Consider the following 16,426-nt stretch of genomic DNA (forward strand, 5'->3'; position numbering starts at 1 on the left):
CCAACCACAACAGAGTGAAGGTGGAAATCAATAACAGAGAGAAAAAGGAAAAAATCACAAATATGTGGAAATTAAACAACATACCTTAAACAACCAATGGACTAGAGAAGAAATCACAAGTTAAATTAGGAAATATCTTGAGGTGAATGAAAATAAAATACAACACACCAAAACTAATGGGAGGCAGGAAAGACAGTGATGAGAGGGAAATTTATAGCTCTAAATGCTTACATTAAAAAAGAAGACTTCAATTCAGAGATCAAACCTCAAAACTAGAAGAACTTAAAAAAAAAAAAAAAAAAAAGAGCAAACTAAACCCAAAGCAAGCAGAAGGAAGGAAATAACAAAGATTACAGTGGAGATAAATAAAATAGAAAACAAAACAAAACAAACAATAGAAAGAACACAATCAAAAAGTTTGTTCTTTGAAAAGATCAACAAAATCAACAAAACTTTAGCTAGACTGACCAAAAAAAAAAACCAAACAAACAAAAAAAAGAGGATACAAATAACAAAAATGAAAAGGACAATACTGCTGACTCTGCTGAAATAAAAAGGACTGTAAGTGTATACTATGAATATATGCCAATAAAGTAGATAACCTAGGTAAAATCAACAAATTCTTAGAAACACACCAACTATCTACACTGACTCAGGAAGAAATAGGAGACATCAACAAACCAATTACTAGTCAAGAGAGGGACTCAGTAATCAAAAACCTCCCCCAAAAGAAAAGCTCAGGACCAGATGACTTCACACGGGAATTGTACCAAACATTCCAAGAAGACTGAACTCCAATTCTGCTCAAATTCTTCCAAAAAACTGAAGAGAAAGAAATACTCCCTCTTCTACGAGGCCAACATCACCTTCCCCAAGAAAACAAAACTACAGACCAGTATCTCTTATGAATACAGATGCAAAAATCCTCAACAAAATACTAGCAAACTAATCCAATAGCACATTAAAAGACTTACACACCATGATCAAGTTATGCTGGTATGCAATGGTGGTTCAACATAAGAAAATCAACTAATGTAATACACCACATAAACAGAATGAAAGGAAAAACCACATATCATCTCAGTTGATACAGAAAAGGCATTTAACGAAATACAGCACCCTTTCTTGATAAAAACACTTAGAACACTAGGAGTAGAAGGAAACTTCCGCAACATGATAAAGGGCATATATGAAAAGCCCACAGCTAACATCCTACTTAATGGAGAAAGACTGAAAGCTTTCCCTCTAAGATGAACAAGACAAGGATGCCCACTGTCACCACTATTATTCAACATTATACTGGAAGTTCTTTTCAGAGCAATTAGGCAAGAAAAAGAAATAAAAGGTATCCAAATTAGAAAAGAAGTAAAACTTTTCCTATTTGCAGATAAGATTCAATATACAGAAAATCTTGAAAAATCCACAACAAAGCTCCCAGACCTAATACATGAATTCAGTAAATTGGTGAGGTACTTAAAAATCAGTAGTATTTCTATACACAAGCAATAAACAATTGGAAGAAGAATTCAAGAAAAAAAAATCTATGCACAATAGCAACTAAAAGAATCAAATGTCTAGGAATAAATCTAGCCAAGGATGTAAAAGGCTTATACACAGAAAACTACAAAACATGGCTAAAAGAAATTACAAAAGACCTAAATAAATGGAAGGATATTCCATGTTCATGGATTGGAAGACTAAATATTGTTAAGATGTCAACACTACCCTAAGCAATTTATAGATTCAATGCAGTCCCAATCAAAATTCCAGCAACCTTCTTTGCAGAAATGGAAAAGCCAATCATCAAATTTATATGGAAGGGTAAGGGGCCCCAAACAGCTAAAGCCATCTGAAAAAGAAGAATGAAGTCCCGATCTTAAAACTTATTACAAAGCCACAGTAATCAAAACAGCATGGTACTGGCACAGGGACAGACATACAGACTAATGGAATCGAATTGAGAGCTCAGAATTCAACCCTCACGTATATGACCAACTGATTTTTCACAAGGTGGCAAAGACCACTCAATGGAGAAAAAATAGTCTCTTCAACAAATGGTGCTGGAAAAGCTCGATCTCCATTTGCAAAAAAAAAAAAAAAAAAAAAGGAGGAGGAAGACATCTACCTCACATCATATATAATATCAACTCAAAATAGAATTAAAGACATAAATATTAGAGCTAGGACTATCAATCTCCTAGAAGAAAACATAGGGAAGCATCTTCAGGACCTTGTGCTAGGCAATGGTTTCTTAGATTTTACACCCAAAGTACAAGTAACAAAGGAAACAGCAGATAAATGTAACTTCATCAAAATTAAAAACTTCTCAGCCTCAAAGGACTTTATCATGAAAGTAAAATGACAATCTACACAATAGGAGAAAAGATTTGGAAACCACATATCCAATACAGGATTTAATATCCAAAATATATTAAAAAATCCCTCCATTTAACAACAAAGACAAACAATGCAATCAAAAAATGGGCAAAAAGACCTGAATAGACTCTCCCCAAAGGACATATACAAGTGAGCAGAGAGCACATGAAAGGATGCTTAACAACATTAGCCATCAAGGAAAAGCAAATCAAAACCACAATGAGATACAATTTCACACCGATTAGAATGGCTGCTATTAAAAAAATGGATATTAACAAGTATTGGAGAGGATGTGTAGAAATAGGGACACTCATTCATTGCTGGTAGCAACATGAAATGGTGTGGCTGCTGTGGAAGACAGTTTGGTGGTTCCTCAGAAAGCTAAGTATAGAACTATCCTATGACCCAGCAATCCCACGACTAGGTATATACCCAAAAGAAATGAAAGCAGGGGCTCGAACAGATATTTGCACACTGATGTTCATTAACAGCATTATTCTTAATTGCCAAAAGACTGAAGCAACCCAAGTGTTCATCAACCAGTAAATGGATAAATAAAATTTGGTATATGCACACAATGGAAAATTATTCAGCTATAAAAAGGAATGAAGTCCTGGTACATGCGACAACAGGGATGAGACTTAAAGACAACATGTTGAGTGAAATAAGCCAGACACAAAAGGACATATATTTATGAGCTCACTGATTTGAAAAATTAGAATAAGCAAACTCATAAGAGTCAAAGTCTAGAATATAGGTTACCAGGGGACGGGGATGGTGTGGGATAGGGAATGGGAAGTTAAGGCTTAAAACGTACAGGGTTCCTATTTGGAATAATAGAAATGTTTAGGTAATGGATGGTGGTAACGGTACCACAATATTGTGAATGCAATTAACAGCACTGAAATATCTATCTGAATATGATTAAAAGGGGGGAAAGTTAGACTGTATATATGGTAATAAAATAAAAATTTAAAAAAAAATCCATGGAACTATACTACACAAACCATGAACCCTGAGTTAAACAATAAACTTTAATTAATAGGACAATTATAAAAATGTGGTCTCATCATTTGTAACAAATGTTCCACACCAATGCAAGGTGTTGGTGGGGAGGTGGTATATGGGAATCCAGTAATTTATGCATGATTGTTCTGTAAGCCCATAACCATCCTAAAAAAATAAAGAGAGAGAGAGAAACTAAAGATAATGACAATTAAATGCAATATATGACACTGGATAGGGTCTAAGAATCAAGGAGAAAAGGCTCAAAAGGGCATTATTGGGACATAGGAAAAAACTGGAATGTGGAATGTGAGCTTTCTATCAACATTAAATTTCTTGAACTAATTTCTGCAATTAAAGTGATTACGTAAATAAATATGCTTGTTCTTAGAAAATGTAAATAGACATATAATGTGTTCAAGGAGTATGACATGTGCAACCTGTTTTCAAATGTTCAGATGACAGATTGATCAATTGATAGATAATAAAATGCCATGGCAAAGGTGGCAAAATGTTAAAATTGGTGGATCTGGGTATCTAGGGGGTGAGGAGGTGGGTAAGGATATGTTGGAGCTCTCTATAGAGAGTTTGCATTATTTTTGCAACTGTCCTGTAAGTTTGAAATTGTTTCAAAATAAGTTTAAAAATCCCATCACCAGAGATAACTATTGTTAAAACTGATAGCATAAAAACTTCCAGATTTTCTGAGTTGCATAAATATATTTAAAAACAAAAATGGGGTAACCCTATAAGTAGTCTAATAATCTATGTTTTTATTTGTCATGAACAAATTTCTCTATCAGTAAACATTTATCCACAATATTCTTAAAACCTTAAGGGTGTAACGCTTCCATTCAAGTTTATTTATAAAGAAAAAATAATTCAACTCCCTACTTTAAAATCACAGTTTGTGATTTACATTTCAAATTTTTACCCCCCTCCCAATTATGCGCAAGAATTCTAATCTACCATGTTCACTGAACATCTGGTAAGTATTTATTGGCATAATTGCCAATAATTAAATATGATTTCTGAATAGAAGTCTTATAAGAATAGTGTTTTCCTTTTTATTCAAAAGTGAAGTAATTTAGATGCTTCCACACCTATAAAATACAAAAAGCTAGTTTAAAAGTAATTTATTCATAAGTTAATTTTCTATAAATTTATATAAAAATTAAAATAGGGAAGGAATGTTAGAGAAAAATAGGAGAGGTCAAGACCAGCTTTTACGGATAATAATTGGAAATCCTAGAACATGGAGACAAGTCTGGGAAATGAATGTTTGTATTACATAAAAAGCCATTCTTAATTCTGTATCTTCCTTTTAAAGTCTGGTCATTCTTACAACATTACCCAAAACCAATCACACCTCATATTTAAAGGAGTTGAAAACAACTTACTGTTTGACCAGCTCTGAAGTACAAAAGAGGAACCCGACCAATTGTAAATAATAGTTCTCTTTCACATGCACCAAGGAAAAGGACTACAGAGATTTAACCTAGTTCCTGCCAAAATTGCTTTTAGCATCATTATATTATAAACTACATAAAATTTTACTTTTAAAAATGTGTCAAAACAAACATAGTAAAACTAGGAGAATGACAGGCAAAGAATTACATAACTTTACACCCAATCAAGGGCTTTTAAAAAACACCTTTTTCTAATGATAAAGACTTAAGTAAGCATAGTGGTTACTTCTGGGAGATGGGAAGGAGATGTAATTAGGAGGGGCACATAGGGGTCCCCCAAAGTAAGGTTTCCTTTCTGGTGGTGGGTAAACAGGTGTGCATTTTATTTTTCTTCTTCTAACCATACACAGACACCATAATACTTTCATAGGATTCTTCACAAGAATTATACTGAAAACCAAAACTTCCATCAACCATTGGTCTTCCCTCTGGCCATCACCTAACCTCCCTCCTCTGGTTTCCATTCCAGGTTTGTATTCCTCCCCTCCCATTCACTTTCAGCATAAAATCACAACTCTAGAACTGCACAAAGGCCCACTGCCATGGGGACCCATCTTACTTTCCCCCTACTCCCATTTGCACCCTACCCTCAAACCCCCAGCAAGAAGCTTTATTTACTCTTGGTCCTCGTAGCTTTTGCACAAGCCCTCTTTATTTTGCCTCATAAGCTCCCACTCATCTTTCAAATGATATCTTAAAGGGCCTTTATAGTGAGGTTCCGTCCTCTGGACCCACATAATGTCACAGACTTGTCTCTGCTGGAGCACTTATCACACACTGCTAAAACTACCTGTTCACATGCTGTCTGCCCACCGGCCCACCTCCACCCAGACCCTGCCTGTGAGCACCCCCAGTCCCTAGCACACATCAGGTGCTTGATGGATCCATGGATGAATGAATGGGTGGAATGGACAGTCATCTGCCTAAATTCTCCTGGGTTCTAGCTATAGGATTAAAAAAGACCTGACTTATTTTGTTAAAAACTACAAATCCAGCAAAAGCCTACTTACTTTGTATTTATCATCAGATCCACCTTTTAAAAACTGCTCTTTAAGCTATTTAAACAAATTATGGTACACACATAAAATAGAATTTATGCAGCCATAAAAAATAAATGGAAAAAGAGGAAACAACCCACATGTCCACTAACTGATGAATGGAAATATAAAATGTGGTATATCCACAAAACGAATATTATTCAGCCACAGAAAGGAATGAAATACTGATACATACTACAACATGGATGAAACTTGAAAACATGATGCTAAGTCAAAGAAGCCTGACAAGAGGTCACACACATATTGTAAGATTCCATTTATATCAGATGTCTAGAATAAGCAAATCTATAGATACAGAAAGTAAATTAGTGGTTGCTGGGGACCTGGGGGGGAGGGAGGCATAAATGGGAATGACTGCTAATAGATACGAGGTATGAGGTGATGAAAATTTTCTAAAACGGATTCTGGTAACGGTTGCACAACTCTGTGAATATACTTAAATCCATTTAATTGTACACTTTAAAAGGGTGAATCATATGCTATGTAAATTATATCTCAATAAAGATGCTAGAATGAAAAATGAAACGGGGCACTTCTTATGGAAAGTGATATTAAGAGAGGTGCAAAACAGTATAACAGTATGTTATCATTTGTGTAAAATAAAAACAGAGGGAAGAATAGGTAAACATTTGGTTTTATGTGCATGAAATAGCTCTGGAAAGATCTTTTCAGTAAACAGCCTTTTAAAATTTTTGGAATTTCAAATCATGTCAAGGTATTGCCTATTACAAACTAAATTTTTTATAATTACAAAAATAATTTGCTCTACCATCAATATCATTTGAGTCATACATACCTATGCTGCAAGAGTGTACATAAGAAAAGTTTTCTTAGACACACAAAATTTTGGGAGCTGACAGAGGTCTTGAAGATTAACTATGGAGTTCAACTCCCCCAATTTACAGAATAGAACAAATGAGATTTAAAAAGGTGAGCCATCTAACCCAGGCTCATGTCTTTGAGAAACACTATGCTGCAGAGCAGTGTTTCTCAAACTTTGGACAATGTCACACCAACTTCACACTTTCCGCCATAGCTGGACTAGCATTTACTATATATACTTTCCTTTAAAGTGACTTGGCTTTTATTATTATTATAATTAGTTATAATATCCAGGAAATTACAGTTTTGTGTACTTTTTTTTTCAAATATACTTTGAAATAAATATATTAAAAACTTTTTCTCTACCTAAAATTATCTCATGAATCTCAATTTGAGAAATACTGCCTTTTGGAAAGAGTAACTGGGACACAAGGAGACTCAGGTTTTCACCCCAGTCCTACACTAACCGCTGGTTATTACTGAGCAAGTTCCTTAACCTCTCTGGAACTTAGTTTTCTCATCCATACTGGACTATATTGGACTAAACGCCAAAGGATCAGAAATCAAGTTTCCTGACTCCAGGACTCCAGTGGTAGTCTGCTGTTACATCTGGGTTTGCTACTTTCAATGTGTTTCCAGTGCCCTTATCACATCTGCTAGAGTGATCTTAAAATTTACTTATAAAATATACCCATGGGTAATAAAATAAGTAAGAAAAAGAATATAAGCAATTGTTTAGAATACAACAACTTTACATATACATATAAATGCAATAGAGAGAAAAAATTGTTAAGAAAAACGCCAGAGTTCAATATAATTATCTCTGGGTGATGGAATTATGAAGACTCTTAAGTTTTTTTCTACATTCTCATGCCATATTTTTCTTCCTATATAATAAATATACTTCACTTTCACTATCAGAAAACACTAGCAGTATTTTTAAAATAAAAGATTACACCTCTCTTTTGTCTGATCCTGTAAGAAATATCCAAGCCAATTGCAAATATTTATTGAGAATTTATTCTTAGTCCTGAGATACAGAACATCTGTAATAACAATCTCATGACACCTCCCCAAGCAGTGTTTTTTGGTTTTCTTGTTAAAGAAATGCCCATAAAGATTCCAGGATTCCAGAATGGATAGGCACCAGAGGAAAGCTGAACTTCTCTTTCTGCATGCCTCTCTCCCTAACTTTACCCTCCCTTTAAAAAAAAAAAAAAAAATATATATATATATATATATATAATTATTTATTACAGACGCTGTAGATTGACAGAAAAATCATGCAGAAAATATAGTGTTCCCATATAAAACCCTCCCCCTTCCCCTCCTATTTTGTGAAGCAGGCACAAGACAGCACAAGAAATAAATATTTGCAATTGGCTTGGATATTTCTTACAGGCCAAGTCACAGGATGTTAAGAATAAACAAAAAAAGTTTCTTAATTAAAAAAAAATTGGCTATTAAATTTATTTTTGTTAAAATGATTTGAATTTTAACAAATTAATGTATCTTTGGCTCCTGGCTGAAGATGTTCCCTAAGCACACAGTTATGCCCCACTGCTCAGTTGTTTTTCCGAGAACTTCTTAAGGACTGCTTTACATTCTCCTGCTTTGCATAACCTTGCCCAAACCTGCTGTAGTATGGGGGACTGTTTAGTATTACCTAACTACTTCAGTTTGTTGTAACAAGAACATTAAGCAAGTGAGTCAAGTAGTTTAACCTTTTGAGAAAGTTTAACTACAAAACACTTTATTATTTTTTAAGATCAAGGTTAGAAGAGAAAGAAATAAAAGTAATACACCAGAGTGGCTAGGTGCTGAACCAAACAACTCCAAGAGATAAAGTGAAAAATAATGGTCTGATTCTTTTTTTCATTTGAATATCAGTGTTTTTGGAATAGAACCTACCTAAAGCCCACCAACAGGAGACTGGTTAAATAAAACACAATAGATTCAGCAAATAGATAGCTACACAGACATTAAAAAGAATGAAGTAAATTTTTATGTCTTCAAGTGGAAAAGATATCCCAAATGTAAGTGAAAACACACTGATGCAGAATACATACCTATGATATTGCATAAAATAAGGGCTGTTCATATATGTATGCACATAATCATTTCTAGAAGGAAACACAAGGCACTGTTTCCCTTTGAGGAAGAAGGTTGGAGCAGGGAATGAGGAAAGTTTCATTTTTTATTCTATATACTTCTGTCCAGTTTTTAATCCTTTTACCTTGCACAGGCATTACTTCTATAATTTTTTAAAAGTAATTTCAAAATGGGTTCTATTCTGGAAAATAAGTCAATACTTTAGAGGAAAAAAACTCATCCTGCTTTTTAAAACAACTTTCTTAAAGTATAATTCACACACCATGAAGTTCGCCCATTGTAAAGCATAAAATTTGTTGGCTGGATTTTGGGCTGAGTTACAAGAATTTACTTGTCATGAAAAACAAAACAATCTTTCAGACAACGGAGCCCAAGAATAGTTTTCGCGTTTAAGAAATCTCTGGGGGTATCAAAGAGCAAAGCCAACTGGATGACTGCAACGAGGGTAAATAGTACTTGGCCTTCAGATTATGGGGGAAAGGTCAGAACTGCAAGACCCCATAGACCTTAATAACAAAAGTAAGAAAAGAAAGAGCAAACCCTACCAAGTCTAACGACAGTCTTCCAGATGGAAGAGCAGGTGGAGAACAAACCACAGTTCCATAGACCCTCAGAAGCGGCTGCAACGGCCTATGACTCTCAAACAAAGCCAAGTGATTTCCTTTATTCTTTGCACTTTGAGCATGTTCTAACTCCCGGTCCCTTCCTCCAATAACTCGCTGGAAGCTGTCCCGGAAGGTTTCGGAATGCAGTCACCCAGAGCTCGAGATCGCTCCCCGGGCCGGCGGAAGGGAGATCCACCGCATCCCGGGACCCGCATCCCGGGACTCGCATCCCCTGCCCTCATTCCCGGGCTCTGGCCCCTCCGCCTGCAAGCCGCGACCCCGCCGGCCAGGCACGGCCAGACCCCCGGCCCGGCTCCCACCTGTACCCCTCAGCATGTTGTCTCGGAGCAGGTCCCCGCTAGAGAGGTGCTTCAGCTCGAAGTTTTTGGTAATGCGAGACGACACGGTGCCCTTGCCCGAGCCCGGGGCCCCCAAGATCACCGCGCGCAGGAGCCGCGGGGTCACCCCCATGGTCACAGAGAGAAGCTCGGGCCGCGCAGACAACCGAGCTTTTGCTCCGCGTGCGCGCTCCTCGGGGCCGCAGGCTGAGTTGCAAAAGCCGCTCCCGAGCCGGCGAGCAGGCGGCACCCGCGGGGCCCAGGCTCTCCCGGAAGTGAGGCGACCGCCACCCGACCGCCCCGCTCGGCTGGGCAGCACCGCCCACCCCCTCCGCGCCGCCGCCCGCCCCCTCCGCGCCGCTGTCTGTCTCCTCCGTTGAGCCCCGCCCAGCCCAACCGCGCAGGCCGCGTGCGCTCGGCGCTTCCCGGGCGACCCCTGTGCCCCTGACGGACGCCTGCGTCAACCTGCGCTGTTCCGCGTGTCTTCCCACTCTTTTGCACCCTCTTTGCTCCCCTTGCTCCTGGCGATCCCTGCGGGTCCCCCACACCCCTCAGATCCCCTCCATGCCTCCTGCCCAGTGCCAGCCCGATAGACCGCGCCCACTCGGTGCCCTCTCCGCAACCTCTGAGCAACCCACCCCCAGCTCCTCTCGGCCTCCCCCACCGCGGTCGCTACGCCCCTAGCCTCTTCCCCCCTGCCCTTGTTCACCATGCGCCGTCCTATTCCCCATACTCCCGCTGTACCCCTCTCCTCTCCCCTCCCCCCCTCCCTCCCCCTTTTCTTCCCTCCTGTTTGCGAACCTGTTCTGCTAATCCCAGCCAAGATAGACCGTTCCTCCCTTCGAGCCCTCTCCGAAACCACTGCGCTCTCTCCTCGACCGGTGCGCCCGCCATCCTCGCCTTGCGGTGCCTTTTCACGTTCCTCCGCTCTCCTCGTTTGATTTTTAATGTATGTTTATCTGTGTAGAGTTACAGAGGGTGATGATGAGCTGAAAGGGCCTTCCTCCTCATTTCACAGGAAAGGAAACCCGGTTTAAACTGAGTGAGGCGCTTTAAGTCACACATCTATTGAGGGGTGTCTTTTACTTCTCGGTCCAATTTCAGACTCAAAAGTAGCTGTTAGTCTTACTCTGTGTTGCCAAAAAGTACTGGCTCCTTCTCAGGCTCCATTATTTGCCTTCAGAAATGCATTCATTCCATAAATATTAGGAAGATTAGTATGGAGTTTTTAAAATATGTGTAAAATACTTCATACAGTGCCAGCCACAGGTGTTCAATAAACGTTATCCATTTTTCATTATTACTGTTTTTTTTGTGCTAGGACGCTATGCTAAGGCCCAAAGAAAGCTCTGAAAGTACCATCCTCCTCAAAGATTGCCAATGAGTGATCCAAAACTGCTTTCGATTTCAGAGGAAATGGAAATTATTTCAGAGAGGGATAGTAAGGGAATCTGAGCTGGGTGAATGGATGGATGGGGAGATTTCAAAAGGTAGACAGTGTTGTACTTAGAAAATTAATAGCTCTTAAATATTCATTGCTAAGCAACAAAGAATGAAAATAAATGAATTAACCATTTAATTCCTCTAGTTACAAAAAGGGCACCAGAATAATCTCAGGAAAGCAAAGGAAGGGATTAAGTAAAGAAAGAAACCATTTATGAAAGGATTAGAAAACAAGAAATAGGCAAAAGAATGAAAAAGTCTGAACTACTACAAGTTACAAAACACTAGAAAACCTTAAGGTGTGGAGAGAGTACTTCCAATCTCTGAAGCTGGGAACATTTGAGGTTTCAGCCACAAAAGAGACCTAAAAGGAAATACCAGGGAAAACTTGGCTTAGATGAAAATGCTCTAACAAACCAACAATAAATGGCTGAGGAATCTTCCTGTCATTTGGGTGGGAGGTGGGAAAGCTGAGTGTTGTGGTCATAACAGGCCCCACATAATGCCAACTGTCTGCAGCTTTGGTAAAGTTTGTTGATAACAAATGAGTAAGTAACTGCCCAATTTGGGAAATCTCCTGACAACTCTGCCTTACCCAGTCTATTTCACCATACCCAGGCATTGGTATGAATCTGTTCCTCACCGTTTAACTTGTCCCAGGTTAATATAGATTCTGTGTTCAACCTAACATAAATTCTGATTAAACTTTTATCCAGAAAAGGGTGCCTAAACTATATATGACCACACAGATATACAGATGCATTTGAATCAAATAAAGCCGATATGAATGCTTTGCATACAGTAGTATTCAATAAATGTTTGTTGGTTAAAATACTATGAATTACTATTTTGTCACATTGGCAATTGAAATATTAAAGAGCTTTAGAATATGCAACTGGTGGAGGATATACGTGTGTTTCCAGGAAATGTGAGTGTATATGTTGGTTCACACTGTGAGTTAGTAGGTGACAATAAGAGTAAGATGGGTGCTGTGTATGAGAAGCCATGAGTAGTATTGCAACAAGTAAGGGGATCCTAAAAGAAAAAACTTGGGAGAAGGAGATTATAAAGAGAAAGAAGGTGGATCAGTTGTCTATTGCTATAAACACACACACACACACACACACACACACACAACAAACTTTGGTAGCTTAAAATAGCTTTTATTATTTTCCACGATTGTTTGTGTTCCTCTGCTGGTTCTTCCCAGGCTCACTCATGCGGCTACAGTTAGTGTCTCAGGAGACTGAGATCACTGGTCTCTTGGGCTCCTTCAGATCCTGGTGGTCTAAGGATTCCTCAAGAGAAAGCCCCGATGTGCAAACACTTCTCAACATCTTGTTGCCTCACATTCTTCTGATATTCCATTGGCCAAGGCAAGTCACACGGCCAAGCCCAGAGTCAATGTGTGAGAGGACTACAGGACAGTATCGGTACTGAGAGGTGCAATTCGTTAGAGAACATTATTGTAACAATCTACCACAGAAGGGCTCCGCATTAGTTAGGTATTGCTGCATGACAACCCCAAAACTTAGCAGCTTAAGTCAATAATATTTATGATCTCACAGTTTGTGTGGGTCAGGAATCTGCGCATAGCTTAGCTAGGAGCCTCTGGCTCAGGATCTCACACAAAACTGTAGTCAGGGATTGGCCAGAACTCCAGTCATCTGGAGGCTTGACTTGGGGAGAATCCACTTCCAAGATCACTGATGTGGCTGTTGGCAGATACCAGTTTCTCTCTGGCTGTTGGCTAGAGTCATCATTTCCTGTACTGAACAAAGCAGATGAGATTCTTGCTCTTATGGAGCTTACATTCCAGTGGGGTGAGATTAAAAAAAACATAATTATATAAAATGACAGGTGTTTATATGTGCTATCGGGAAAAATAAAGTAGGGAAAAGGGAGAGCAAGTTGAGGGTAGGAATGTTACAATTTTACATAGGATAAAGGAAGGATTGTCAGATAGGCTGACATTTCAGACCTAAAGGAATCTGAGAGCAAACCATCTAGATATCTGGGGGAAGAATGTTTTAGAGAGAGAGAGGCCAGCAACTGCAAAGGCCCCAAGGAAGGAATGTGCGAGGGTTGTCAACATGCCTGGAACAGAGAGAGCAAGGAGGAGAATGGCAGGAGACCTCAGGAATTACTGAGAGTCTAGATCTTATAGGGTCTTGTAATCCACTGTGACAAATGGTATTTCCTAAGCTGGCCACAAGAGCACCTCCCAGGCCACATGTTCTTCCTTACAATGTGATTTTGACACTCTTCTCATCAAGAGATGGGGTTTCTATGCCCTCCTCTTTAAATTGGGTATACTTTTGAGACACTTTTGGCCAATTGAGACAGTGGAAGGGACATCATATGACTTCCAACAAGGCGAGGTCATAAAAAAATAATGAAGCTTGTGCTGTGTTCACTGGAAGACTCATTCTGGAAGCCATCAGCTGCCACATAAGGAATCTGACTGCTCTGAGGCTGCCAGACTGTGAGAAAATCCAAATTAGCCCCCACGGAGAAACCACCTACGGAGGCCTGGAGATTACTTGAAGAAAGCCATGCTTTATCCCCTTGTTGTTCCGACTCCAGCCATCTGATTGCACTTGCATGAGACCTCTTGAGCCAGAACATTGAAATGAGCCTTTTCCAAATTCCTGACCCACAGAAACCTTGAGAAACAATAAAATGATTGTTGTTTTAAGCAGTAATAAAAGCAAGGGATGATAGTGGCTTAAGCTTGTGTGGAAGTAGTATAGCTAATGAGAACTAGTTGGATTCTGAATATATATATACTTTTTCTGGAATGATTTCAAACATACAAAAAAGTTGCAAGTACAGTACAATGAACCTTTTTCCTAAATCATTTGCAATACCTCATCATCCCTGAATACATGAATGTGTATTTCCTACAAACAGTGACATTTTTGCATAACCACGATACAACTTTCAAAATAAAAAAAATAACATTGACACATTAACAAATGTTTTAATAATTTCCTCTATAGCTAAAGGTTCCAGTTCAAAATTGGTTATCATGTCTTTTTATTCTCTTTCAATCTGGACAGTTCCTTCATCTTTCCTTGACTTTTGTGACCTTGATCCTCTTGAAGATTACAGGCAAGTTAGCTCGTTGGACATCCCTCCATTTGGGGTGTCTGATCTTTCCTCATGATTATATACAGGTTATATATCTCTGGAATGAATTGCACAGAAATGGAGCTGTGTTCTTGTTGTGTTCTGTCAAGCGGTATATAATTTCAATGTGTTGCATTACTGATGATGTTATCTTTAATTGCCTGGTTAAGGTAGTGTGTGCCAACCTTCTCCACTGCAAACCACTTGTAATTAATAAGTATTCTGTAGGAGGTTAATGTGAGACTTTGTAAATATCTCATTCTTCATCAGACTATTAATTAATTAATTAATTAATTTATTAATTCATTTATTTTTTATATCAGTATAAACTCATGGGTTCCTATTTTATTAAGTGGATTATAACCCATTGCTATCATTATTCATTTTGTTGTTCAAATTGTTTCAGATTTGGCCAGTGGGATCTCCTTCAAGCTAGTGTTTGTATTCTTTTGACATGTCTCCATTATTCTTTGAGCACTTCTTTGCTTTCTGGCAATCAGCCATTTTTCCAAGGAGTCCTGGTTCTTTTTAGCAGAAAATGGCATTTAGAAACCCAGGTCTGTGAGCTAAGTGTGCTCATTATTATTAGTGTGTTCCTGCTTTGAGGACTTCTGAGAGGACAAAGCTAAAGAATATGTATGTATGTATGTACATGTATATACACACACACACACATATTTACATCTGTATTTATTTCTATATCTAAGTATTATTGAAAACCAAGAGTTCACACTGATACCTCCAATTATGATATAACATCACAGGTTTTATTCATATTTTCTCCCTCTCCATATTTGTAACATTCTCTGACAGAGAAAAAATAACACTGATGTCCTTCATGTGTTCATAAGGACATGTCCATCACCATTGCCTGCCCCTTCTCTATACAGGTGCCCTCCTCACTCCACCTGGGTTCCAGAGCCCCGTACTGGACTGTCCACCTCCCACCACCAACATGTGTACACCCTTCACATCCTAATGTTGGCTCTGACACTTTATTTTAGGCCATCTCTTACATCAATATCTGTCTCATTGATTTCAGGCTCGGACACCACACTCAGGCTGTTTACTTATCCTGAGACCCTGTTCACCCTGCTCAGGCTCCAAAATTCTGTTCCAGGCTATACCACCCTTTCCATGGGGATGCCTTCCTCATCCCGCTGGGACTCTGGCACTCCATCTGGACTGCCTTCCTATATAGATGCCCTCTTCCTGAATATGTTTTGAATACAGAGCCAACAGGAGCTCTGGTGGATTAGATCGGAGAGTGGAGAGTTTTCCCTGAGCTAATAGAAAAACAGAATTGTCATTAACTGAGATTGGAAAGCTTGCAGGAGAAACAGGTTTGGGGAGAATATTCAAATTGTTTTTGGGTAAGTTCAGTTTGAGATGTTTGTTGGACATTCAGGGGTAGAATCAAGAAGGCAGTTATACGTACAAACTTTGCGTTAATGAGAGAGGTCTAGGCTGAGTTATAAACTTGGAAGTTGTCAGTGTATCTACATTCATGAAATAATATAAACTCACTTGCAGAGTGAGTTTTAGGTAGAGAGGAGAAGAGGTCTAAAATCTGAACTCTGGGGTTCTCCAACATTCAGAGGTTAGGAAATTGAGGAGGAACCAATGAAGGTCAGTTAGCTAGGAAAAAAAACCCAAGGGAGTGTGGTGTCCTGGAAGTCAAATGAAGAATGTGTTTAGGGAGTGACTAAATCAGTCAAATTCTGCTGATAGGTAGACCTAAGAACTGGCTGAAAATTATTTCCAATTGTCAAAAAAATACTACGAAATAGATTATTTTTCATCACAATTTATAGATGAAGAATATGAGGATAGTTTTGTACAAGGTCCCATAGCAGTTCAGCAATGGAATTACTGTTTTAAAAAGTGCTGGGTGAAATACAGAAAATGCTTTCTTAAAAGCATTAAAGAACTAACGAGAACACTAGGATAAGATCTGGGAGCCTATGAGAACCCACAATGGTGAGCCAGGCATTTTGGGCTACCTTTGCCATAGGGGTGTTTGCCCATTAGGAAGAAGTGGTAAAAGGCTGAGCAGGACTTCTGTA

The 16,426-nt window shown here is 38.8% G+C and overlaps 1 protein-coding gene across 2 annotated transcripts in view; it reads right to left on the bottom strand.

The window, feature by feature from the left end:
• Positions 1-10,070, bottom strand: part of AK3 (adenylate kinase 3) — a 35,734-nt gene extending 25,664 nt beyond the window's left edge. The window contains exon 1 of one of the 2 annotated variants that reach the window (XM_037797032.1): positions 9,774-10,070. In XM_037797032.1, the coding sequence (XP_037652960.1) occupies positions 9,774-9,918 (145 nt within the window). In that variant the 5' untranslated portion in view covers positions 9,919-10,070. Of the gene's footprint in view, positions 1-9,767 lie in introns of both variants that reach the window. The other variant, XM_037797031.1, reaches the window with a different exon arrangement.
• Between the last annotated feature and the right edge of the window lie 6,356 nt (positions 10,071-16,426).

This window comes from Choloepus didactylus, chromosome 10 (genome assembly GCF_015220235.1).
Source record: "Choloepus didactylus isolate mChoDid1 chromosome 10, mChoDid1.pri, whole genome shotgun sequence".
Lineage (NCBI taxonomy): Eukaryota > Metazoa > Chordata > Mammalia > Pilosa > Megalonychidae > Choloepus > Choloepus didactylus.